The sequence below is a fragment of the Cyprinodon variegatus genome, unplaced genomic scaffold (assembly GCF_000732505.1).
Source record: "Cyprinodon variegatus isolate N-32 unplaced genomic scaffold, C_variegatus-1.0 Scaffold323, whole genome shotgun sequence".
In the NCBI taxonomy this organism is placed as follows: Eukaryota; Metazoa; Chordata; class Actinopteri; order Cyprinodontiformes; family Cyprinodontidae; genus Cyprinodon; species Cyprinodon variegatus.
In genome coordinates this window covers 388,348-414,049 of record NW_015150776.1, presented here as the reverse complement: position 1 = coordinate 414,049, position 25,702 = coordinate 388,348, and the positions used below count along the sequence as shown (strand labels likewise).

The 25,702-nt window shown below is 35.8% G+C and overlaps 1 protein-coding gene across 1 annotated transcript in view; it reads right to left on the bottom strand.

The window, feature by feature from the left end:
- Window positions 1–1,737: 1,737 nt before the first annotated feature.
- musk (muscle, skeletal, receptor tyrosine kinase) overlaps window positions 1,738–25,702 on the bottom strand; it is a 29,924-nt gene continuing 5,959 nt past the window's right edge. The window contains exons 5-17 of the mRNA XM_015384776.1: window positions 24,754–24,895; window positions 24,505–24,629; window positions 20,722–20,881; window positions 20,272–20,278; window positions 16,944–17,231; window positions 16,627–16,820; window positions 15,880–15,903; window positions 15,698–15,786; window positions 10,603–10,777; window positions 10,221–10,407; window positions 9,937–10,131; window positions 7,013–7,161; window positions 1,738–4,291 (exon numbers count right to left, since the gene is read on the bottom strand). Of these exons, the coding sequence (XP_015240262.1) occupies window positions 3,591–4,291; window positions 7,013–7,161; window positions 9,937–10,131; window positions 10,221–10,407; window positions 10,603–10,777; window positions 15,698–15,786; window positions 15,880–15,903; window positions 16,627–16,820; window positions 16,944–17,231; window positions 20,272–20,278; window positions 20,722–20,881; window positions 24,505–24,629; window positions 24,754–24,895 (2,436 nt within the window). The 3' untranslated portion in view covers window positions 1,738–3,590. The remainder of the gene's footprint in view (window positions 4,292–7,012; window positions 7,162–9,936; window positions 10,132–10,220; window positions 10,408–10,602; window positions 10,778–15,697; window positions 15,787–15,879; window positions 15,904–16,626; window positions 16,821–16,943; window positions 17,232–20,271; window positions 20,279–20,721; window positions 20,882–24,504; window positions 24,630–24,753; window positions 24,896–25,702) is intronic.

The window sequence follows — 25,702 nt, the reverse complement described above, 5'->3', positions numbered from 1 at the left end:
AGGAGAGGAGAGGAGAGGAGAGGAGAGGAGAGGAGAGGAGAGGAGAAAACCTTAATGAAACCCAGATGTGGAGGAGGTGAAATGCGAAGCGACACAGGAGGAAGTGGAGAGGGAGAGCCTTAGCCATAGTTTATGTCAATCACAAGAGGGATGACCAGTCGAAGGCCAAACTCTGTTCTGCCTTCTCCAAACAGTTTACATTGGGCTTCCCTAAAGCGCACACATACACACACAAGCACATTGTAACCAAATCAAGACTGCACAGGCACACCCATACGGTGACAAAACAAGTTGGCAAATATGTAAAAAAAAACAGCACAAATACATAAGACACCACGCATTAGGTTCATAGTTATACAAACTGAAATGAAAGACAAATTTGTTTCACCCAGGAATTTGTTCCTAAAGGCCTTTCTTATAATCCCTCATTTACAGAAAGAGATTGCTGCAGGATCCCGGTTAGGCTCCATTTCATGTTCTAATAGGGGGGCTTTATGTAAATGAATAATAATTTTAAAAAAAACATTTAAAACAAAAATAAGACACATCCCTTCAGTACTATGTGTATGTAGCAATGGCTGAGTTTGAATATTAGTATGTTTCTTTAAAATCAGTTCATTTATACATATCACATCTTTAACTGCTTAGTCTTTCATTGGTGATATTGACACTGAGGACATATGGTCCAAGTGCATTGGTTTATAATTAATTTCAAGCTATTATTGTAATGACTGCTCTGTTATCATAGCCCAGGTAAAGGGGGTGGTTTTACTAAATGTACCATTAATAAACTCTATTGTCTCCAGCTGTTTTAAACTGTTTAGGATGGAGTCAGCTCAGTGGAAATGGGGAAGGAAGAAGGGAAAACTTGATCATAAGCTATTATATAATACGATTTAAAGCATCAGATCAGAATCAGAATTACTTTATCAATTCCTTGCAGGAAATTGATTAAACAGATATTAACTATTAAGATGTATCGGTGAGGAAACACTTTTCATCTCAGGTTCAGGTATTCTGCAGCCTGGTTTTCAAACCCAGTTCTCAGGGCTCACTGTCCTGCATGTTTATTTCATATTTTTCTACCTCCACACACCTTGTTAAAAAGGTAATCATCGCCCTAATGTTCAGAGTCAAAGTCCCTCTCCAAAATGTCAATACTCACATTAAAAAAAATAAAAGAAATGTGAATGATCAATTTGGTCGTCAGTTTAAATATCATTCTTCCAATTCTCAGCAAAAATCAATTAGTAGATCTCAGATAGGAAATGTAAAACAAATTGAATATTTCTTTATTCACTTGCAATACATAAGTATATTACTTAATAGAAATAAAAGATGAAAAAATGAATAAAGGAATTAAATAACAGTTTACGTATTATGACAAATAAAAGTATCACACAACAATCATAAAGGAAGTAAGCCTGTTGGTTATCCTGGAGCCATAAACAAATGAATATAAAACAAATGTATTACAATAATGCAAATCTCTAATTAATAGAATCCATAATGTGTATCAGCAAAATAAAGTTATCCGAATACAAAGTCTGATTACTTAGATAAGATCTATCTTTTTTTTTTTTAAAGATAAGTGTTTAACCTCTTTGTTGAATGTTTTAATGTTAGTTTATTCTAATTTTTTATATTTCTAAACAATGCCATAAATTGATCTAATAAAGATGGGATAACAAAATTCCCATTAGAATAAAGCACTTTGAAAACTTTACAACAAGGACGTAATTTTCTATAACTTTGCTCTTACATAAAATTATTTCAGAAAAAAACAAAACAATGAAAACCAGCAGACTCATAAAAACTAGAATTCTGCAAACTGGAATAGAAAATAATATACCATAGCTATAAGAATCAGCTGAAAGTGATTGTGTGCCACTGTGGAATAAGCTAGTGTCAACTGTAAAGGCAAAGTTAACATTTTTTTTTTAATATCTTTAATATCGTACTTTGACTGCATTTTTTGTTTTTATCTTTGCTTCTCTCTCCAGTAAACATGTAAAAAAGTTAAACAATATAGAAAAAAACAACAGTCAAAGACCCACAAATAAAAAAAGTCTAAAAAATGTTTAAATTACTGAAGATAACCATGAAGTTGTGATTCAAGTTTTATAAAAGCAGTACATGACAAGTGGCTATAGCTAAGGAGAAATTCACTTAAAATAATCATCGTTCTTTGTGAACATTTACAAGAAACATTTATGCAGCTGCATCTACAGCATTGGTTTCCATCCTAAGATAATTATTTATTTTTTTATAATATCTGAAGGTATTCTGGTCTGGAAGAAAATGGCTGTCAATGCTAAGGATAAATACCAAAACATAACTTCAATAAAATAATAATCTTTTCCCAATTAAATCCCAAATGCTGCATTGATGTCCTTATCAACGTATCAACAAAACCCAGTAAGCTCTTGGTAGAAGACAGCTGCACAGAGAGCAGCTGAAATGCTTACAATATTCAAAGCACATTACAAATACTTTTTATAACCAGAACAACATTCTTAAAAATACATTTTTCACATATAATAAATGCACTGACATGGAAATCCTGTTTGGACAGAGTCATAGAAAGTCAGCATGATCAAGTGATTTTACTGAAGACTATCAGTGTGTTTGATTATAAAGAAAATAGTAAAACTATGCAGGACTTTGATAACACTTTGGGAAAACATTCAATTTAGTTCCTTTTTTACTATGAAGTCATAATCTCATATCTATGAGGGAAATTTCAATGGGCATGCTTTAAAAAAATTGAATTCTGAGAAAAGTTAACACAACAAAACTTCTATTTGCACCATTAGTTGTTCAACTTTCCTACTTTAACACTTTGAAACAGTTCTTTACTTAGTATGTGACATTAAATCAGGCATTCATGTACTACCTTTTAAGTTTTTATAGGACAACACATTTTAACACTTTTTATATACTTAAAATCGTCACATGAACCGCATTTTTGTCATTGTTATGAATGAAACATTGTGGCCATATAGTGTACAAATAATGGACAGTACATAATTCTAACTTCCAAGTTCTGTGGTAAATTAAAAACTGGATAAACATCAGTTACCAAGTACTGGAGCTCAATTAGAAATTATATTTATGGCACTTTAAAGAATCAGTTCAGAAGAGTTGCTCATTTACTTTTTGAGAAACCAGTGCGACATGACTCATTTTGTCCTGGAAATGTTTACTAAAAGGAATGCTAGGGCTACCATTTTTGTCATGATGTCGCTGCTTCATGTCTTTTAGCTCCAAATCGTCATTTAAGGGGTAAATGAAAACTTTATGGCATTTTTCTGAACCACTGTGATGTCAGATGTGGATTTTGCCACACAGCTGTTGTAGCATTTAACATGTTTATGTTTAATGCACTGCAGCAGGTGGGAATGAAAAAACAGTTTACACTGTAAACTGGGAGCAAAAATTCCTCAAATATATAAAATTAAAAAGGGGATAAAAGCAATAGGATATGGTGTCCTCAGATGAGTAGACAAACAAGAATTAACCATAACAATTCATGTTTTATATTTATGCTTGTGCTCAATGACAGTTTCTGGATTTCCCATGATGCTTCTCTATGGTTCAGCTTCAGTCTCTGCATTGGTGCTCAGGCTGTTTTGATGCATCCGCTCCAGTATCCGATGTATGCTGCTAAAGCTTGGCCTGTCTGATGGGTGTGTGCTCCAGCAAAGACGCATCAGATTATACAGCTCTAGGGGACAGTTCTCAGGACAGGAAAGGATGTGACCGTCTCTGACATAATATATGACCTCCTCATGGCCCATACCATAATATGGCTGCATCCCATGTGAGAAGATCTCCCATAACACCACACCATAGGCCCAAACATCTGATTCAGTTGTGTAACGATTGTAGAAAATTGACTCTGGAGGCATCCAGCGAATGGGAATGGCATCATTCTCATTAGCTTTGTAGTAATCAGCTGAGTAGATATTTCTGGAAAGCCCGAAATCTGCGATCTTTACAACCATTTCTTCTCCAACCAGGCAGTTGCGGGTTGCAAGGTCCCGGTGAACAAATTTGCGCTCTGATAGGTAAGCCATGCCCCCAGCAATCTGCTTAGAAATGGACAGCTGCTCTGGGCAGGTGAGATACCCTGCCTCCACATCAGAGGAGAAACTGCGAGCTGATAGGCTGGCCCGGCTGAGGGTGCGCACGGATTGGGTTGGCGATCGACGACGTAGGTATTCATTAAGGTCACCTTGAGCCATGTACTCAAACAATAGACACATAGGTTTACCCACAGCACACACACCTGAAAAGAGGAAAGACAAACAAGAAAGTTTTCATGAGAAGAAAAATACCTCAACAAAACAAACAGTTATCCTTCATTTTCCATTCATGTTCTATAACACTAATTCCTGTTCTCTGTTGTCCTGCTTAACTAAATTTGCCCCCAAAAACCCATAAAAAGCCTACTGGGCACTGAACTGTAGTTTTATTTTCTCTGATTTGACCTTGTTTTGATTCAACACATAAACTAATAAAGTTTGAGGGGTTACTTTCCAAATATGATCTATCAGGGGGACTTGTAATTTATTCTTTTTTTGGTTATGAAATGAAAGCTTCAATGACCTGCTGGCAGCAAAGCTATTCGAAATGTTTTGAAATGTTTTTCTAACCCTCTGATGTTTGCTTTCATTTCAAGCTGAGATCCTTGAGAACAAAATAAAGTCAGACTGGAATTCACTGAAGACGCAGGTTTAGATGTGTGAGGGTAGAACTACACATTTGCAATCTGATTTTTAGTAATGGATATATGCACAATTCAGAAAGGAAATCCTAGATGAACTTACATCGATTATCAGTTTTAATCAGTAAAATGTAAAGTAATCTACAGTTTAAGCTTATGGAACAGTACATGGTCCTTAATATAGCTGCAAAAAATGACAGCCATTTATGTGTTTGTGTGTTAGAGAGGGAAACAGAAGCTAGGAATAACTCACCAGTGGTAACCTTGGTTGAAGATCAACAACTAGATTAACATGTGTCATTACAGTGCTTAATATATAAAATATAATCTGCACCCATGATGCAAAGTAGAATGCAAATTTAGTTCATCTCTAAATATAAGTCATTCATCTTATGGCAACGTATTTTTGCACCTCAGTTGCTGCATATTATTAGTCTCGAGGGTGGTTAGAGGTTAAGGAAATATTCCAATTAATGCTATTGTAGTTTATTGTTTAATATACAGAAGACTTGATGTATTAAAAGCTGAAGTCAAAGAAAATATGAGACTCTGTAATTATGTGAAATGGGGGTAAATGATGATTTTAAGATTTCACAACAGAAGGAAGTGTGACACCAACCTCCCTTTAGTGCAGTCAATGACCGATGACTGGCTCTGTTTACTTTCTGTGAGCAGCACCAAAAAGAGCATGCTGCACCTCTAAATGTCTTCCTGAAAGTATATTTGGATCTGAGCTGTTTGTTTTAGATACGCTGGTCTGAATTAGTGGAGATAAAGTTTAATGGAGGCCATTTGTTTTACTCAGGTCAACAAAAGCACATTAGCTGTCTAACTACTTAATGGCACAACAATTCTATCGGGTGTGCATTTATACTGCAGCACTAATCATATGGGACTGAATTCAAAAGCTCGGAAGTGCTTCTATTCTTCCACAACCATTTCAAATCATTTTCTTGCATTTGATCGTCTGTTGTAAAGACCCATTTAGAGTTTCTCCATGCAAGGGATGGTGAATATACAGTTTTATCCGAATGTATTTGCACTCCTGGTACCAATGTATTAAAAGATTTAAAATGTATGCATAATCTATTGTGGAATCTTACACAGATCCTTCAGAACAAAAAAAATAAATAAATAAAAAAATTAAACAGTAACAATAGCCATTAGGCATTTGAGGTGAATGGTAAACAAGCTGTGGAGAAATTTTGGCTTATATAGAATTGTTTTTAATCACCATATGAGAGTTTTCAACCACAAACATCCTGTTTATTTTCCCAAAACCATTTAAAGGTATAGTGGAGGATTTTCAGAAATTTTTGAAAAGACTTGCCCTCTCCACTTAAAAAAAAATAAAAAATCACATGTAGAACCCTGTACCTGCTCCTGAGGGGGATCGCCTAGTGAATGCATGCAAGAGCATGCATGAGCCCATTTCTCCTTGTGCAAGCTCTGTTTAAAAGTTGCTGTTTGCATCGCTCATACAAGCTTACTTTCCAAAATAAGATTTGCAATTTTTCCACTATGTCAGACTCACCACTGGCAAGTGAAAATGGGGACGAGCATGTAGGACGGCCTTACGTAAACATATCAACAGAATGATTGACAATTAGGGGGACCACTTATTTTGATGATCCACCCGGAAAAAGAACATTCTCCACTAAACTTTTAACTTTGATAGAGGGTCACTCCATGAACATTATTTTTATACTTGTTTATGTTAATAGTTTCTACCCATACAGAGGTTAACCTACTGTAATAACTATCCTCCATCAGAACCAAAGCATGTTTAAGCTGAAGGTGATGACCTGAAAACTAAACTATCTGCTTTCAAATTTCACAAGCAAAGAAGGGAAAAATTCCAGCCCAGTTTGTGCGTGAGAAAGAAAACAAACAGGTGATTATTTTTAGATCCAACAGAATAAATATCAAATGATAAGAACAGTAAAGACTACAACTATTCATGTTGTTCACTAATAATAATATACAAAGAGCAAAATAAATGTTTCCTGTAAAATATTTATAGAAATAAGCTGTTAGTATTTTTTTATTTATCTTTTTTAACCATATACTTCTGTTTATCGATTCCATCTCTTCTCTGCTCGCTGTTTTGGCTTCTCTGTTTCAGTGTTCATGTATTTTTGCTGTGCTTTTAAATAGAACAAACTCACTTATTATAGTTGACATAGGCGATATCCACTGTACATTTGAACTGGGATTTCTGTTTGTAAGCCTTTAGCAAACACACTCTTCTATCTCTTTCTGTTTGCACATAAATCTACTTACCCAAGAGTCGAAGAATGTTTGGATGGTCAAACTCGGCCATAAGCGCTGCCTCCCTCTGAAAGTCATTCTGCATATCGGCCGAAGCCTCCTCTTTCAGCATCTTCACAGCCACCATCGTAAAAGGCTCCGTCGGCAGGAGGCCCGGTGCTCTGAAAGCAATGTAAAATGCACAAAACATTTCTTTGGGTTCCAAAAAGATACATTTAGCATTTAGTGTTTTCCCTTTCTAAATCCAGAGTCCTCCAATTATAGCAGTTTGGCATTTGCAAAAAAAAAAGTGCCTTAAACACAGTCTAGTTCACATCTTCATCATTTCATACCTTCTTATTGCACCCTATATTTTCCATTTTGCTCCTATAAGTTTTTTGTTGATGCACTGTAAAATAAGTATCCAAAAGTGCTCCAATCTTGCGTATGATTTATTTAAAATTTGTATCGTATTGTAAGGAATTCATTAACCTTTATGTTCAGGACCAGTTTACATTTATATCTCAAACTAGAGAGATAAAACACTAATTGACCTCCAGCTCACTGAGGTTCTTTATCAGAATCACAAAACCACATTTCCTTTCACAAGATTAAGGTCTTACAGTTACGGATTGGCAAGGCCTAAAGTGTTTTGTTTGTTTTTTTTGGTTGATGTATGTTTTTATTTTGTTTTTTGCTTGATTTGATTGCCATGTTTTCCCCCTATAACAGCTTTTTAAATATAGTGCAGAAAGTGCAAGGAAGTAAAGGAATTCCTAAGACTAAAGGTGGTTGTCCTACTTTCTTACTGATCTCTATGGGTTAATTACAGATAATCAATTTGCATCACTGTTTATTATTATTATTATTATTATTATTGTTCATATTACATTAGTTTGTATGGAAGAGATGTTCTGAAAGCCTTTAGTACTATAATGCATTTAAAATCATTAACCGCTTAAAGAGGAACAAAAGCTACAGTATAAATAAAAATGTAACACCTTAGATACAGAACCAAATGTGAAAACAGCTTTTTCTTTTTATACATTTGCTGATCAATAGACATGAGCGCAGCCTTTCTTTACACCCAAAGCCCAGTGTGCATACTCCGTACAGTCTATGCTCTTTATTAGATTTTCTTGTGTGAGTGTTGAGGCTATCCCTCTAGCTATAAAAAAGAAATTAAATAGAAAAATAAAAACAATCCAACCATATAAGAGCTATTAAATTGTAGACACAGGATGTGGTTTCTTGGTTAAAGACATTTTAGTCCATTTCTATTTCCTGGCAGGGGTGTTGCTTAGCTCCAACACATGCTTTATTTCAATGATTTGTTTTTTTTCTATTTAATATGGACTGAGTGGTAAGATTTGTTTTCCACTCTTTTCTAGCTGATGCTTTTTAATACTTAACACTGTGCACTAAGAGGTAAATTGTGAAACAGTTCCGGGAACTGTGATGTTTTGTACTACGGTAAGATAGTCCAAAATAAACTGTAAGGAAGATATTTCATACAGATTCTGATGCAGTCAGTATGCATATGTTTTTGCGATGCTATCAGTGATTTCAGTTTCTTGCTAATGTGCATATCTACCACATCCTATAGCTGGACTGGGCCTGAGGACCTACATATAGGCTCTTCAAGTGATCTACAGATTTGACCCCTAAATACAGCATCATGTAAAGTTCTGTCTATTCTGACATATTTTAAGTCAAACTAGCACTAAATTCTTCAACAATAGCAGCTAAACTAGTTCAGCTTTAGTATAAAACAAAACGGTCAGCCTTTAGAAAATAGCCACTGCAGATGAGTAATACCAAAAATGATGTGTAGCTTTGGTTTCCATGACCCAGTCATCAACCCATTAGTTTATGACACTTGGCAAACACGTTCTAAATCCCCAAGCTTGTTAATTTTGACTCTTAAACATCAGCTCTGGAACCTCATTGCTCAATCACGGTTTGTCCTACTCAGTAAGCTGCACTTTTATGTCTTATAAACATCAGATTTTTAAACACCCATTGGTCTTGAGTAAGAAATTGTAGGATTTTTTTATTATTATTATTATTAAAGCACTGTTTAATAACAACTGTCATGTGTAGGAACTTCACCAAAAATCAACAGATCAAATTTAGTCTAATAATATGGACAAATCCAAAGCTACTTATATCCTAATTCAATTAAATCCTATGTTAAAGATGGATTAGACATTAGCTTCCTTTGCCAATACTGTAAAAGTGGACCTTTGATGTAATTAAGCCACTACTTTGACAGCAATTTCTGATACCTAGAACTCTCTGATAACTCTCAAATCTCTCATACTTCTAATAAATAACACAGACTACATATTAGGGGCTTATGTATTAGAAAGAGGGTGCTTTTTTGCATTTTTAATTTTCTCCCTGGCTTCAATATACATAATGTGAGGGATTTCAGCCAGTATGCTTTATCAAGTAGTTTTCTATAATAAACAGTAACTAATATGGAATAAGACAGATGGCAGTGACTTGCCTTTAAATGGAGCTAAATCTATTTTAGTTCTTAATAGAGCACAAAGGTACAGCTCTGGCATTGTTGACAAATCAGCTGTTGGCAGATTTATGTTGCTGTGGGACTTAAAATGCCACATGACTCAGTTTTAGTGTTTAGTCTCGTGAAAGAAATAAGTGTGAGTTGTTGTGTCCTGCTGTGATAGAGTTCAAGGTAACAAGAAGGTAACTATCCCCTACACAATAATGCCCCCCCCTTGTGACTTTGTGAATGACGCATGTTTCCAGAAATAACCAGTAGTCTTTTTCAGGTATGATTTTCTTCCATCCCTCAGCCTTCAACCCTTTTCTCTTTCCTCTGAGTAAAAAAAAAAGTCACAGTTTTGACACTTGATCTGTCGCCTAGAAAGAACAATTGACCTTTTTTTAATTTTTAATTTTTCTTCTCGTTGATCAACCTCTCTTACCTGGCTTGAAAAACGCGTCCAAAAGCTCCTTCCCCAATATCTCTGACATATTGGATGTTGTTTCGCGGGTACTCGAGGGCCAGCAGCTTTGAGTTCAGAAGCAAAGGAACTCTCTGGTACATGGGATTGGGATGGAGTCTATCCAACAACAGTTCAGATGGAAGAGCACTCAATTTTGCGGTTCCAATCTCTCTTCTGACAGAAATAAAAGACACATGGCAAAAATATGATAAAGCATAAAAGCATATTTCAAGTCTCCTGTCATTCCCTTTAGATTTCTCTACCTCTTGCGGTTCCTCCACTGCTTCCGTCGCCTGTGGCAGCCAAGGATGATAATTGTGAGAAAGACTGCAGTTGCCATTGAGGTCAGGACAATAACAATGACAGACATTGAGTAGGCAGGCGATGATGATGTCGATGTGGGAGGGGGACGAGGAATCTGATCAGGCACTATCAGCTCCGGCTTCTTAACTATCAGAAACAGTAGAAGGAAAGTCAAAAACCTATTGATGTACACAGCCAGTAAGATGTAACTACAGTATCAATTTTACGGTCATTTCATTATTGAATCATCTTAAGCTTGAAATGTTCTAAATAGATTTACATGTGACCTGGTGATATGGAGAAAATGGAAGGTTAGAAATGTAATGAGTTGAGCAAAAGCACCTGGAGCTGTGTTTGTCTGCCCACACTGGGGCACAGCACAGTACTCCCAGCGTATATTAGGATCTGAGGTGTAACACCAGGGTTTGTCGCTGATTCCTCCAGGATTTCTACAGTAGTTATCTGCGTTCATCAACTCTGGAATGACATCCACAGATAGACGGTGCTGGTGGGGAACCTACAAAACAAAACATATACGGTGAGCAGAGACAGAAAATCCAAATGACATATTATTAACCATCATAGTATAAAAAACATACTAAACATAGAACCCTATATTTTCAGAAAATTCCATATTGTAACTCAGCAACCACAGGGCAGAAAGTCATCCATTGGGGTTGTTTTGACTTTCTATGCTGAGGGGGCAATTTGATCTGCCAACTCAAATATCCCTTTGTGCAATAATCATCAGGAAGCAACAGTCAAATGTCTCCCAAAGGACACGTTGCTATGAGCTGAGAATGTTGGATTTTAAAATGCTTTTATATTGCAAAACGTTTGATGTAAATCCCTTACAGGACTGTCTTGTTCCACAAGAAATATTACAAATAACAAGCAATCTAAGCAAAGGAATAATATGGTCATGTCTCTTAGTAGAGTAAAGGACTCGGTTTTCATCATCTGATTCCATCCATCTCGCAATTTGTAACAATCTTTGCACTTCAGATGTTTTGTAGCAATCTAAGATTATTAAAACTTACTTAACATGATCTTTTCCTGAGAGGAATTTTATTCCTATGAGCACATTGCTATGGTTTTCACACGAATAAAACAAAGGTAATGCAGCAATTTATTGGCTTTTTCCAGTTAGGTTAGTTTAGTCATGCAGCATGATGTCATAAACATCTTTAGAAAGTGTTGTAATCTTACCACATTACCCAGCTTGTATTGCACTACAATAGCTGTAAACTAGTCTGTAAAATAATACTGAGCACTTAAGAAAAAAGGAAGCTGAATGCTTCAGTTTCCTTAAGATGCAATTAATGACCATCTATCTCATTTTATTGGCCTTTTTAGTGTAACAGTTATCTGGGTGATTCATTAGATCTGCCTTTTTAGTGTAACAGTTATCTGGGTGATTCATTAGATCTGCCATCAGAATAAGGAGAAATTTGTCATATTTTCCACCTCTGTTGAGTGACACAGACTCGACCACATGCCAGTTTTAGCCTTTTGACTCAGGCCAAAAAGAGTTTTCTTTTTTTTTTAAGACTAAAAAGATAGTATCCCACTGTGCATGGATCACATCCCTCAACAGGAGTAATATTAAATTAAATTTCACTTCAAATGGTAAACACCGGTCAAGCGTATGAGTTTACATTTTTTATAGTGTTTCACTAAGGCAGAGGTCTTTAACAGAGGGTCCGCGACCCCTAGGGGGTCCACAGAGGTACTGCATAGGGGTCGCAAAAGTTTTGGTTGATACGACTTTTTTTTATATTCCCCCTGCAATTTTTTCCACTAATTGAAATGTCTTTAAATATAGGTTAACATGAATCCAAAACACTGTAGTAAACAGATAAATGGAGGCAGAAGATGTCTTTCAGTCATCAACGCACACATTCAGCGACACACAGGAGCTCTTTCAAGCTGGGCACCATTTCATTCACAACACCTGTCCCATCAATGAGGAATCGGAATCAGAAATACTTTAATAATCCCAGGGCTGAATTACTTTTGTTACATTACTTCATCTGTAATAGAGTGACTATAGGACCAGTTTGATATAACTCAATTTCATACAATATATATAATTAGGGGGTCCCAGCTCCATCTCGCCATCAGTTTGGGGATCCTGGGCCTGGAAAACGTTGAAGACCGCTGCACTAAGGAGTTTGCTTGTTGCAAAATATATTAATTTTGAAGAGTAGGGGACAATTAAAATGCTAGAGAAAGAGAAAATAAAGGCTGCTGCGTTTTGTTCTGACATTGTAAATATGATGGAAATAGTATCTATCATAGAAACTCACCTTGATGAACTGACATTGCTATTGTTTCTTTTTCTCTAAATCAAACTGCATATCTCTAAGACATTGAATAGGATGAAGTTAGTCTTCTGTGTTTTAGGAAACTACTTTAAAATGAGAAATAACCAATAAGATCAAAACATATTCGTGTAGTTTTACAACTAACATGCACCCAGCAGAAAATAACCCAAAAATGCATGCATGTTGTATTACATATGCAGCATGATACAGAAAATGGGATAAAGCTACATTTGGTTTTAAAAGAATATCTCAATATGATTTGAAGTTAATTTTATCTATTTATTTTCTAATTTGTCACTGAATTCTTGTTAAATTTACAAAGTTATATTAATGACATGATATTATATTTAAATTCTGAGATAAATGTAAAGAATTGACTGAACTTTAACTGACTTTGACTAACAAAGCTGACATGCAGCTAGGTGTGACCAGCCAACAAAACAGGATCCAGAAATTAGGGAAAATGAAACAACGCAAAGGGAAAGAGAGAAAGAGGGAGGAGAAGAAAATAGGAAAAATGATCTAATTCAGAAGATTGATGGCACAGTCTCTTTTACAAAAAAACATATTAGCAGTGCATGTTTATAAGCTCAGTTTAAAATCACACAAAAAAGATCTGACGCAAAGTTCAAACAAGCTCCTTCTGAAGCTAGTGAACATTATATACAATTTCTAATTAAGTTAAAAGTAGCACAATGAAAAAAGTACTTTACTGGTTGATTGCCTCAGGAAGACAGTGGTGTGGGCTTCCACTTCAGCTCGTGGAGCATGCCTATAAGCTTAGTTAGAGGAAAAAGTCAAAAGCAGACTATTGTGGTTTTCGTTGGGTGGCATGCAGTATGTAGCGTGTTGGTTCTCAGCTGTGGCTTTGACAGCGGTTCTCAACAACAAAATGAAGAAGAGCAGGCTGCTGCATTTCATATCTGAGCACAACAAATCCTATTCTTAGATTTTCACTGATGACCAGACTCTTTTGTTCTTGGGCTAAAGCTGCAGTAGCTCAACCGTTCCCCCATCAAAATGTGCCACGTCTCTGAAACACTGTGAAAGTATCAGGTGCTGCCAAATCCTTTTTGTCAAGAAAAATTTGCCGCAATTCTTTTTTTTTTCTTCAGGGGTTTTTCCCCTGAAAAGTTCTGTATTTAACAATATCTATCTTCCCGACATAAAGTATGATATTGACAACAAAATATTTCACTATGGTGTGTCCAGGCTGAAGTATGTCATTTGTTAGCATTTGGCATTCTTCTAAATGCCGTGTCCTCTGCGTGACATGTGGAAAACACTGACTTTCAGACACTTTCATGTAAAAGTCTGATTTATAGAGTGTAGGACCAACAGAGGTACTGTTTAGGTAACTTTATATGTAAAAGGGTTTTGGATGTATGTGAAGGAAGGAAATTCTGAGGAATCTGGGAACACTAGTTCCAAGCAGGAAAGGGTTACAGTGAATAAACCAGCATCTGAGATATATTAGATGGCAATTGTTTCCTGAGTTTAGCAGACATATATCTTCCAACGTGAACGAATATAACATTCCCTGCTATGTGTATGTAATAGAGAGAGATTGTACTGGAGTCTGTTTACCATATGCGTGTGAAAGGTAATTGCTTCCAGAGGCAGGATGTGACATAAGATGCTCCTCCCTCTCTGCTGACCTGGCACAAACACACTCTCACACACACACACACACACACCCCTGAACAGGAGGGTAGTAACAGTTCACCCAAAAAGACCCTCTGAGTAAGGAAAGCCATAAAAACATAGAGAGGCTTTTGGGCTGCAGGGAGTGTGTTTGTGTTTAACCCATGTATGCCTGTCCAAGAGCTTTTCCATTTGCGTTTATCAGCGTGTCAGTTTCTGTGTAAAAATCTGGAACATTTGATCAAAAACTAATCTAATCATCTTCAAAAATATGCTAGCTTTGAAACTCAAAAATCTCAGTCATCACTCTCCTAACAGTTTATCCACAAAGGGTATTTCGTAAAGAGCAGGTTTGAGGAGTTTGAAAGGATTCTGTCTTGTACTTGGTATGTCAGCCTATAACTTGTTTTACTTATAGAATATTAAGTCAGAATTTTAACATGCAATGAATCAGGTGTTTTTTAATCAATGCATCTCTTGTCTATAGTACAAAATGATTAAATAATAACTTGAGAGTTTAATAAAAGGAACCTGACAGTTTGTTTTGATTATGATGGATATCTGACCCAACCTCAGATTCATGGAGAGCAGTTTGGTTATAAATCAAGCTATTGGAGAGTGGACTGGATCTTTACCCTTGCAGATGTGCTGAAGAGACCATGGGAATTTATTTGTTCAGTCCCACATGTTTTGAGGGACTTGGGAAGGCTTACGACCCTCCCTGCAGAGGTCTTTTATGAGTAAGGGAGGACAGGATCTGGGGATGTGTTGGAGTTTTGTGAACTTCCATATAATTATTCCCTTAGCTGTTGTATAAAGATGTCATACCATTCTTAGTTTAGCAGTGATAAAAAATTGTCCTTCTTAATAATCATTATGCCAACTAGCAATCTCTTAGGAAGTAGACACTTTGCTTGAGCTGAAGTTAGCAGTTTGAAACAAATCGAATTAAAACCCTTTGTATCAGTTAGATATACAGTAGCAGCCATTCAAAATGGCCCTTCCCAGTCAAACGCCAGCCGAATGGCAGCCCACTTCCCTCCAACTCCCAGCGAAATCCCCTCCAACTTCCAGCCACTGGAGTGAACCTCTCTTGCATATTTTTTTTTTACTCTGACTCAAACCTTTCCCTGAATTACAGGGTCTGACCAGAAGATGTCGCTTCTCTTTAGATCTTAATGTCCACAAATCATGACAGAAAGAATATTTTAGCAGAAATCTTGATGTTAAAAAAGAAATTGTAGGGGACCAGCCAAGGACCCATCAAGGAAAGTGGGTCAATTTTGAATGGGTACTACTGCAACTCTATATTAGCAGATCTTAAAAGCTGTCAATTTCAAAAGAAATAATTCTTACAAATGACACTGTTCTTTAGCTGAAAAACATTCATGTCTCTACTTGGAGTTTTCTTGACTTAGTCTTGTGTGTAGCAAACAAAAAAAAAAACAGTATTTAGTGTGGTATACCTGTTGGTTCCATGGTTGACAGTGTATTCCAGATCTTGTCATATTGACACTGCCTTGGTAGAAACGACCTCTGCCGTTGTAACATGTTTCTGTTTTAAATCAAAGAAGACATTAGTACATTTATGTAAATGTTGATTTATTTCTTACTGGATTTCTCTTCTGGCTTCTCTATTAATACTTACTTGTTATCTGATCTTTTTGTAAATCTGCAAGAAACAAAAACAAATCTAATGTCAAGTGAAAACAACTGGCAATTCATTGTGACGAAGTACATAAAAGAAGTATTAGTAAAACACTGATTGTTAAAAGAGAAATTCAGATGTGTTGAAGAAGGGATGCATACAAAAGCTGCAGGATATTGGCACTCAGGGACCAAGGTGGCCTTTCCCTGGTATAAGAGGTGATATTATCTGCTTGAAGTTTTTTTTCTCCAAAAATAGCTGGATGATGGCATATTTTCTTTAACAGCATTACCTATCACTGTTTTATTCCAATGACACTTAAAGGTATAGTGGAAAATGTTCTTTTTCCAGGTTGATCATCAAAATAAGTGGTCCTCCAAATTGTTAATCATTGTGGCGATTTGTTTACATAAGGCTGTCCTACACGCTCGTCCCCAGGTAGCTATCTTACCGGTGGTGAGTCTGACATAGTGGAAAGTTTATAAATTTCCTTTTGGAAAGTAAGCTTGTTTGATGCAAACAGAAACTTTTAAACAGAGCATGCATGAGGAAAAAACGGCTCAAGCACACTCTTGCACACGTTTGATAGGTGTGGAAAGGGCAGGTCTTTACAAAAATTTGCGAAAATCCTCCAAGATACTTTTAAGTATATATGTAACCTCTAAGATTCTATTTTGGGATCAATAAAATATTTTAAATTAAACGGACCCTTGAAAAATCACCCCCCACAGCTATGATTTATCTTACCTACAAAGGGAATATATGTACAGCCATCAGCATCAGTGCGGAGACTTGGTAAGGCCTGACAGTTGGGTAAGAGTGAAGTAAAGGTCTGGGACCCTGTGACTGAACTCAGAAGTCCCGCTTCGACCGAACCAGTCCCCTGCAGTGTCAACCACTCCTTATGGCAGTAGAGCTCCTTCACTGCCAGGCAGTGTTCTCTATTTGAAAAATAAAGAAATATATTATGATTCGACACTCTATATGTATTTACTTGTGCTTCCTCCACTCTAATTTAGAAACAGTACAAAGGAAACTCAACAAAAAAGAGGACGTCAACTTACCTGCAGACCGGTTTAGGTGTAGATCCCACACCTGATGGGTTGCATTCAGGGAAGGCAGAGTGGCACAGCAGTGAACGTGCAGCTGGGCTACACAGCCCGCTGAGGCCTTCCAGTTCAGCCAACCAGCTCTGAACCAGGTATTCCTGCATCTCCTCGGGGTCAAGTAGGGAGGAGTTGAAGAAAACCAGGGAATCTTCTTGGAGAATTCTGCGACATACATCTCCACGATATGCGCTGCAGTAGCCTGTGATGGCTTTTTGCTTGCCTGGTATCTGTTGTTGATGATGTCTGCCAACAGAGACACAGAGCACTTTAAACTAATGTAACCCCTTTTTGATCCTATACTACTTTCCCAGATTGGGGTCCAAAACAAATCATGATATACATAAGATGTAACATTTATTTAATCATGTATCTATTCAAATAAATATATAATATACAATTGAATGATAAAATATCTAATTTTTTTCATTTATTCAAATAAATAAAAAAATGGGGGCCGCATAGAGAAATAGTGGGTAGCTCTGCTGCCTTGCAGCAAGAAGTTTCAGGGTCAATTCCTGGCCCGGGGTCTTTCTGCAAAGAGTTTGCATGTTCTCTCTGTGCATGTGTGGGTTCTCCCTGGGTACTCCGGCTTCCTCCCACAGTCCAAAAACATGACTGTTAGGTTAGATGGCTTCTCTAAATTCTCCTTAGGTGTGACTGTGTGCGTGAATGGTTGTTTGTCCTGTTTGTCTCTGTGTTGCCCTGCGATAGACTGCCTCTGTCACAGCACCCCTCGCAAGCCCAGCTTAGATAATCAGAAAGAAAATGGAATGGAAATAGATAAATAAATGTAATTTTGAAAAATAAATTTATTCAAAAATGAACATATAAATAGTTAAATAAATATAGAGTAAAGTAATTATATGTATTTTTAGGTGGTTGCCAGTCCATTGTTTTGTTATTTTTTAAGGGTCAGTGGCTGAAATGCTTAGGAACCCCTGCTATAGTATACATAAACACCAAAAATAGAGAAAATACAAATAGTTTTTTGTAAGTGTTTCAATTCCTTTTATCTATTATAGATAGATACTATTGTTTTAGATAGATTATAAATCAAGTTAGCTGTATGGGAAAAATGTTTATTCATTTTTTGCGACAAAGCTGGGACCATCTTGTGGTTTATTTATTTTTTGGAGATAAGCCTTCAGCACTTCAAATGTTTTTATTGTTTTTGTATTTTTTCCAACAGTTAATTAAGTTATTTTTTCTGTTCTCTGAGTAGATTTGGAAGGCTAGGCTGGGAACAATCCTCAGTTTCCCATATTTCTATATTTGCTGATAATGGCTCCAATTGAAGTCCAGATCAAAAATCTTAAAACGAACTTTATAATCTACTCCTGAGTATAATAACTTAGTTTCCCATATGTCTCAGTCCATGATGAGCTGCTTTCTAAAATCCTTTTTTTAAATTGTTTTCTTCGCTTCACAAGTTTATATTTGCCTTCCATTAAATTTGAACATCCAGGCTTTAGCATTCTCTAGCGCACTTAAAAAAAAAAAAGAACTGATGAGAAAAGAAATATGACTGCTTTTGGAGACAGTGACTAAAAATAAGAGTTTTTTTTTTTGTTTGTTTTTTTTTACCTGAAGTATCTCTTTAGAATGATCCAGATGTTGATCATGATAGTGGATGTGGAGGGTTTACATGGATTGCATGGTGTCTGTTGGACTTCCTCATTGCTTCATGAATGAACATCTGTCACATTTTATGAAAGTCGGCCAGCCTGTGTACCAGACTTCCTGTATTCCTGTTTTGCTAATAGTCTGACTTTTCCTTCTCCATTGCCTGTTATTCCTCATGCATGGAAACACATTAACCCGGTCTGTCATTCTGGCTTCTCTGAATACCTGCATGTCAATGTAATTGCTGTCTTGCTCTCATTATGTTACAGTATTTTCAAACTCCAGATGTCACTTTTGATGGAGACTGATGTCTGTGCAGATGTGTTCATTAGATATCAAATTGCAATTAGATGTAACCTTTTAACCTGTTTGTGACTTGCAATCCAATGTTCTTTTTTTTTTCCTAAAGCAGTCACTTCCTATTACACTCTTGTTTTGTTGTTTTTTTCCACCAGCTAAATGTGTACCTTAATAAAGTCTATCAGTGCGACTTTGGTTGTCTGTTATTCATCAAAGTTAAAATCTTACTAATGGGCTAATTAAATTGCCTTTAACTGATACCTGGCAGAGGGAGATTGCAAATGCATTACAATATAAGAATCAGAAAAAGAGCAAACACTCTTAAAATAATGTAGCATTTATAGAAAAACATTGTCAAATACTGTATGTGGAAAATGCGTTATAATCCATTAATAATTGAGGAAATAGTCATTCAGACTTCAAAAATGTAATCTAAGTATTGATAATCTTACTTGAATGACTTCAACATCTGCAACATAAGCAAAGTACTTCACTTCATTTTGCTAATATCTATAAATAGACCAGTGATGAGAGAAAAGTTTAAGATAATTACAACTGTGCAGAATAAGTCCGAATGAAACCCCAAGTTTATATTAAAAAGTACTCAAACTTCAACTAGAACTCAATGCTTTTGTTGTATGGCACTGAAATAATTAAAAATTAAACAAAAAAAATTTGTATCAAAGACTAACTATCTTGACAAGCATCTCTTTATCAGAAACAATTGTGTTTGAGGATCATTTAACCTTTTGGACTGAGTATATTGCATAATGAACTCTTTAAAATACCCGAAAACCTTAAATAGAAATATTGGCCGAATTAGTCATATAAAAATGGTTTATCATTGGATCTTTAATAATTACCATTCAGTGCCTAATAAACACAGGAAATGTTCACAATTTCTTGAGACAAAATAATTCTTTACCAATTCAGCTGAAATATAAGAGTTAAATCCTCACCAATCTTCACTCATTTCAAGTTTATTAGATATACCTTCTTGTTGCATGTTTGTAACAATTACCCAGAAAATATGTAAAAGAAGATCTGCTGAAGATCTGCTAAAGCTTTTATTTCCCTCTTGACAAAAAGGAGGTTGTACAAAGTATGAAAAGCAGGAGTTTTTTATCACCTAATGTAGAAATGTACAGTTTGTAAGAGGTTGTTTTTTTCTACCGACTTAAGATATCTGAAATAAAAGGTTGCACTGTCTACAACATTCAGTAAAATAATGAAAGCAAAAAGCTTTTTTTCCCCCCACATATCTACCAGGAGTTCTGTTGAATATGAACACCCCTGTGTACATTATACAACACATTAAGCATAGAAGATAAAAAGGGAACATAAAATGCATCTGTCTTACCTCCAGTCTTTAGGAAAAAGGCAATATCCAGAGGAGGCAATTTGAATGAACCCAAGTAGAACAAGGAGAACAAAGATGCAAGACGGATGGGAAAGACAAAGTTGACAAATCAGTTTGGACCTTTTCAAGCAAATAACAGACATAGTGCTTTTCTCTTCAGGCCATATCTAAATGTGAGGGAATGAGGGACAACCAGGTTGAAACAGAGTGTGTATGCAGGTGTGGTTACTGTCGTTTGAGGATGACTGCTGCCAGGATGTGTTTAAAGCAAGAAGCAGCTGAAGCAACGTAAAGCACAACCAAATGGCAGCTAACATAACACTAAGGAGCAGCTGGGCACAAACAGCCTCACACCAATAAAAATGATTCTACAAAACAGTTGTGTTGGTGTTTTGTTGCAGTAAGTAAACAGTTGGATGTAAAATTAGATTCTTTCAAGTTTTTTTTTACCTGTAACAATGACTGTGGCACTTTTTTTGACAGTATTTGTTCCACTGCTGTGCTTGTTGGAAGCCACACACGTGTACAAAGCTGACTTAGTCGCTGTTACTTTAAGAACAGACAGTATTACATCTCCCACCAGGGTTTCCTCCACTGAGGCACCAGGCACCTGGAAATGAAATAACACAGAGATTAGAAAATTGATATCTGCTGCAGCTTATAGGAATTTTATACAAATATTTTTCATTTTCATCTTCATCATCATGCTTAGACATCACAACACACACGGGCATGAAAAGTTAAATGATCAAATGTTCATGCATACATCTTTATTTATGTATAATAAAATATCCTTTAATAAGTTGGTTAAGATATGCTTTTCATATCAATCAACAAACTTCTGGAAATGTTGTGACAGAAAAATGTAGAACCAACAAAACCAATCTGGTGGGTCAGCATAACTAGAAACCAATGAAACACGTTTCTACACCAAAGGGGACTGAGATAGATATAACTCAAGGAATTCAATTCATTAATGCTTTACTTATACCAAAGGGAAATTAAATGTTCTTACACATAGGGTTTTGTTCTCCTGTATATTATATAAAGACTCTTGCTCAAATATATATATATATATATATATATATATATATATATATATATATTAGAATCAGAAGAATCAAAGTTCAGGGATGTCAAAGCTTTTAGATTTTAATAAAACTCTGAAAACTTTTTGTGGTATTTAGATTTGTTTTACTATATATTTAAGTATGAAAAATAAGAAAAAGGAAGCAAACTGATTACATTGAGGTAAGTTTACAGCTCTCCCAAAACTTACATGTTCTAAGTTGGAAACTGAAGCTGAGATATTAGAGTTCGAATAAAGAATGCAAAAAATGACAATGAAAAAGCAATTGTTATCCAAATTATTTTTAAACATACAAACGTATCAGCATTTTAAAGATGCAATTTCTACATGCAATATCACAAAAAAAAAAAATTCTAATGAAGAGGACATACAAACTATGGCATTCAATTCTTATCTAAGAATTGAAATATGAAATTTATTTTTAGATTTACATTTAGTAAAATGGATTAACATGCATTAGGCTAAGAAAACGACAGTAAATCTTAGCATTTACTTGTAGGGTTCATGATGACATATCATCATTTAAATAACTACAATGTGACCAACGATAATATATTTATGTAAACAATGAGCATGTTGATCATTAACTGCTTTCAAACTTCACCACAAAAATATGTATGTATAATATGTAGATATGTATAAGCGAGTGGGTTTAGGCTATGTGGCCTTGTCTATGTTTGAAGCTTTTCACGCTGCCTGTTTTAGGACATGGCCCCACTGATATTAATGGCTTAACAAGCTGCCAGGAAATCACCTCTCACAGTCATTTTAATCAGCACAAACACACACGGACCCACATGCACAAACAAACCCAGTATTTACAACTATTACAGGCCTTCAATGTTATCATAGCCAGAATCAAAGGCTATGAAACATGTAGACAGCCTGTTATGTACTGTAACTCAACCATAATAGTTTGCATGGAAAAAGTCTGTGTCCTTTATGACAGCATGACTTTTACTAACATTCTATGTTAATCATAATCAAACAATATTACAAATACTGTATTTGTTAGACTTTGATTCTAAGAATAACCATGAAACTATCTGGGTCACTCATGACAAAATCCTTATATCACTCATCTATTTAGTAAGAGCAACTTAATCAAACCTGATAATAATGTGTATAATTAGATAAGTGTGAGGCAATCTCTTCAAACCTTTGTCACCATGATGAGAATCCCCTGCTGTTTATATCACTGATTCCACAGCCAGTCTGCAGCCTCGTTACAGTAACAGCTAAATGTGTGTATGTGAATACTTTGAGTAGACGGAGAAAGCAGTAGATGACAGGGACATTTCTGATAACGCTCTTGAAAGTAATGGATTTGATGTATGATCTTGTCCCAGTCATTGATCCCTACAGGATTTACTTTTATATTGTCACTTATTTTGTGACCTTAGGTACTTCAAATCTTGAAATCAAATACCAAAATGTGCCTTCTTTGTAGTGCTGCTCTCTAATCCTGCATGTACTGTTGGTTCTGACACAAATGGGGCCCTGGGCAAGCCTCTTTTCCAGCACTCTCAAAGAAAAAAAAAATGCTAAACTATAGAACAGAACAAGGGTTGCATCAGTCTCAGTCTGCATTTTAATGCTTACTGTAGAGTTATCCTGTTCAGGCAAAAGACCAGTCAAACAAATGTATCTGATAATCCTCTAAACATTGTAATACCCATGGGATTAAAGGATTAAAGAGATTAGAAGTTAATAATCAGATGCAAACTTCAAAGCGAAGATGTTTTTGGTGCAAGTCATCTTTGAAGAGAGTGAGGCTTTTTTAAATGATCTTGACAAAACAGTTTATATTTGGGATGATAAGCCAGTCAGGAGACAGCTTGTTATTCAAATGGCTTATCAGTATGCAAATAATTTAAATCATTTTATATAACCTTTATTGTCACATGATCTGCAGAAAAGTAAACAACCACTGAGGATTTTAGACCCATGCTGTACACCCCTATAAAAGAAGGGTTGAGTAACCTTATTTTATCCCATCAGTGGAGAACCAGAAGCTTATCTACCTCTACAATTGGTACTGCAGAAAAGGAAAATAAAATTAGATTTACTTTTGCAAAACCTTGCCAGGGTTTTCAATGTTTGCAAAATACTTTTGTGAGATTTAAAAAGTGCTGTTCAAGCCCCTTTGGTGGCTCCCTTTGATAGACGTCATTTCCCCTTAAAAGTACCGTAGGGGTGTAAATAATAATCGTTTTGTGTCGATCCAACAGCCGACGATCCGATGCATCGATACATCCGCAAGAGAATCGATTTGTGTTTTTTTTTTTCCCTCCGGTCTATTTTTATCCATTTGCTCCTGGCCGTAATTCACCTCCCGTGCTGCGGTGGCGCTAAACCTATTTTGCCCTCCTATGTCTTGAGCTGAGGTATTGCATTACACTCATTGCACTGATTTTCTGCAGTATTTTTTGATGCAACTTTTCTACTTCTGTTATTTGCTGTTGTTTCTAAAAAAAAAAAATGCATAACGATGTCACAGCTTTCATTGATTTATTTCAAACTTGAAACTTTGTTTAGCCTGTAAGGTGTAAAAAAAATGAAATAAAAAAATAACCGATTGATTAATTGATTAATCGAATCGAATCGTGGTGTATTCTTGAGTATCGAAAATAATCGAATCGTTGGGTCAGGAAATCGATACTGAATCGAATCGCCATGTTGGATGTGATTTACACCCCTACTTAATAGTAAACAGATTTATAATGTAATTTACTATGCTCATATTTTAACCTTTAAACCTTTACCAAGGTTTTGGTAGAAAGCGTTTTCTTAACCGTGGGTAATATTTCCTTAAGAAACAACAAGACATCTCGTCTCTTATTTTAAGTTCCTCGTTTGTTTTATCAGATGTTAATATTGAGTGCCTGAATTCACATATTGTCTATTTAGTATTCTATTTAAAATGAATGAAATATGAAATAATAGCAAACAGTTTTTTTAACATATTTGTGAGTTTACCTCATTAATGTCACTATAGTACCTGGTAAAATTTCAAAATAAAGGTCTAAAATTTAGATTGCAGAGAAAAAAAATGGGATGCAACAACAACCAAAAAAAAAAAAAAATCACACATTTTCATTGTGTTTGGAAACATGCACAAAATAATATGGTTAGCTACTCACAACATTCCCATTTTCAAGCCAGGTGATGGTGGGAATAGGATTTCCAGTGGCATTGCACTCCAAGGTTACCTTGCTCCCATAATCTGCTCTTTTCTCTTTTGGAAAACGCAGGAGTCGTGCTGGAGCTGAGCAGATACACAAATACAGTGCTAGAGTCCTTCAAAACAAAACTCTAGAAAATACCTCACAGGGTTTAAACTCTTAAACTTGCTCATAAAACCAGAGAAAGTTAAACAATCAAATACATACTTTGTACTTCAATGGTGACAGGCTTTGAAAAGGCCAAACCAAAGCTATTCCTGGCCACACAACGGTATACCCCTGCATCCTCCTTCTGGATCCTGTGAATTTTCAGTGCCCCATAATCAAGAATGGTAATGCGGTCACTGATCTGAAACAGATATATTTAAAATATATAACTGTATGGTATTCTAGGATGATATATTAATAAGATGTAACATTGTTGCAGTCAAGAAGCTAAGTAGATAACAATGATTTCTTCATAATATGGTTTTATAGATTGTGGGATATATTAGGCAGTGAGCTAATATCTTTTCATCAAAGTTGATGTGTAAGTAGCATTAGAAATCGGTAAGCAAACATATTTTGAGTTTAATGGGAGCAGAATTATAAAAATAAAATTATTGTTAAAGAACATCTCCAGAATATTGACTGTGGAGTTTTGCAGTTGTCCCAATAAACTGAAAGTGTTCAATTAAGCAGTAAAGGTAAAAAAAAAAATAAAAAAACTAGCCAGTCATGGCTCACTGACAGCTCGTTGAGCAAAGCCTGCTGCATTTCTTCCTGGTTTCAATAAAACAAAATCAGCATGCATGGTGCATATTGTGCATATGGGGCTTTATGGCCAAGTAGTCTGTTTTGATTCCCAAGTTTCCCTGATCCTAATCCAACTGACTGTTTTTGATATATGCTTCAATACAGATCATTCAGATCTTCATGTGTGCAGTGGAGTCTATGATTGAAAAAGTTTGGGGTATTGGAGCAGCAAAAGCGGGGTCCTGCACACTATCAACAGGTCATCATAACATCACATGTAACCTTATTTTTTTATATTTTATGCCTTAAAAGAAATAGAAGTGGTCTTGACTGGCGATGTGTCCAGGTCGTATCCTGCCAACGGGACCCCGACAAATCAAACAGGAGAAGATGGATGGATGGATGGATGGATGGATGGATG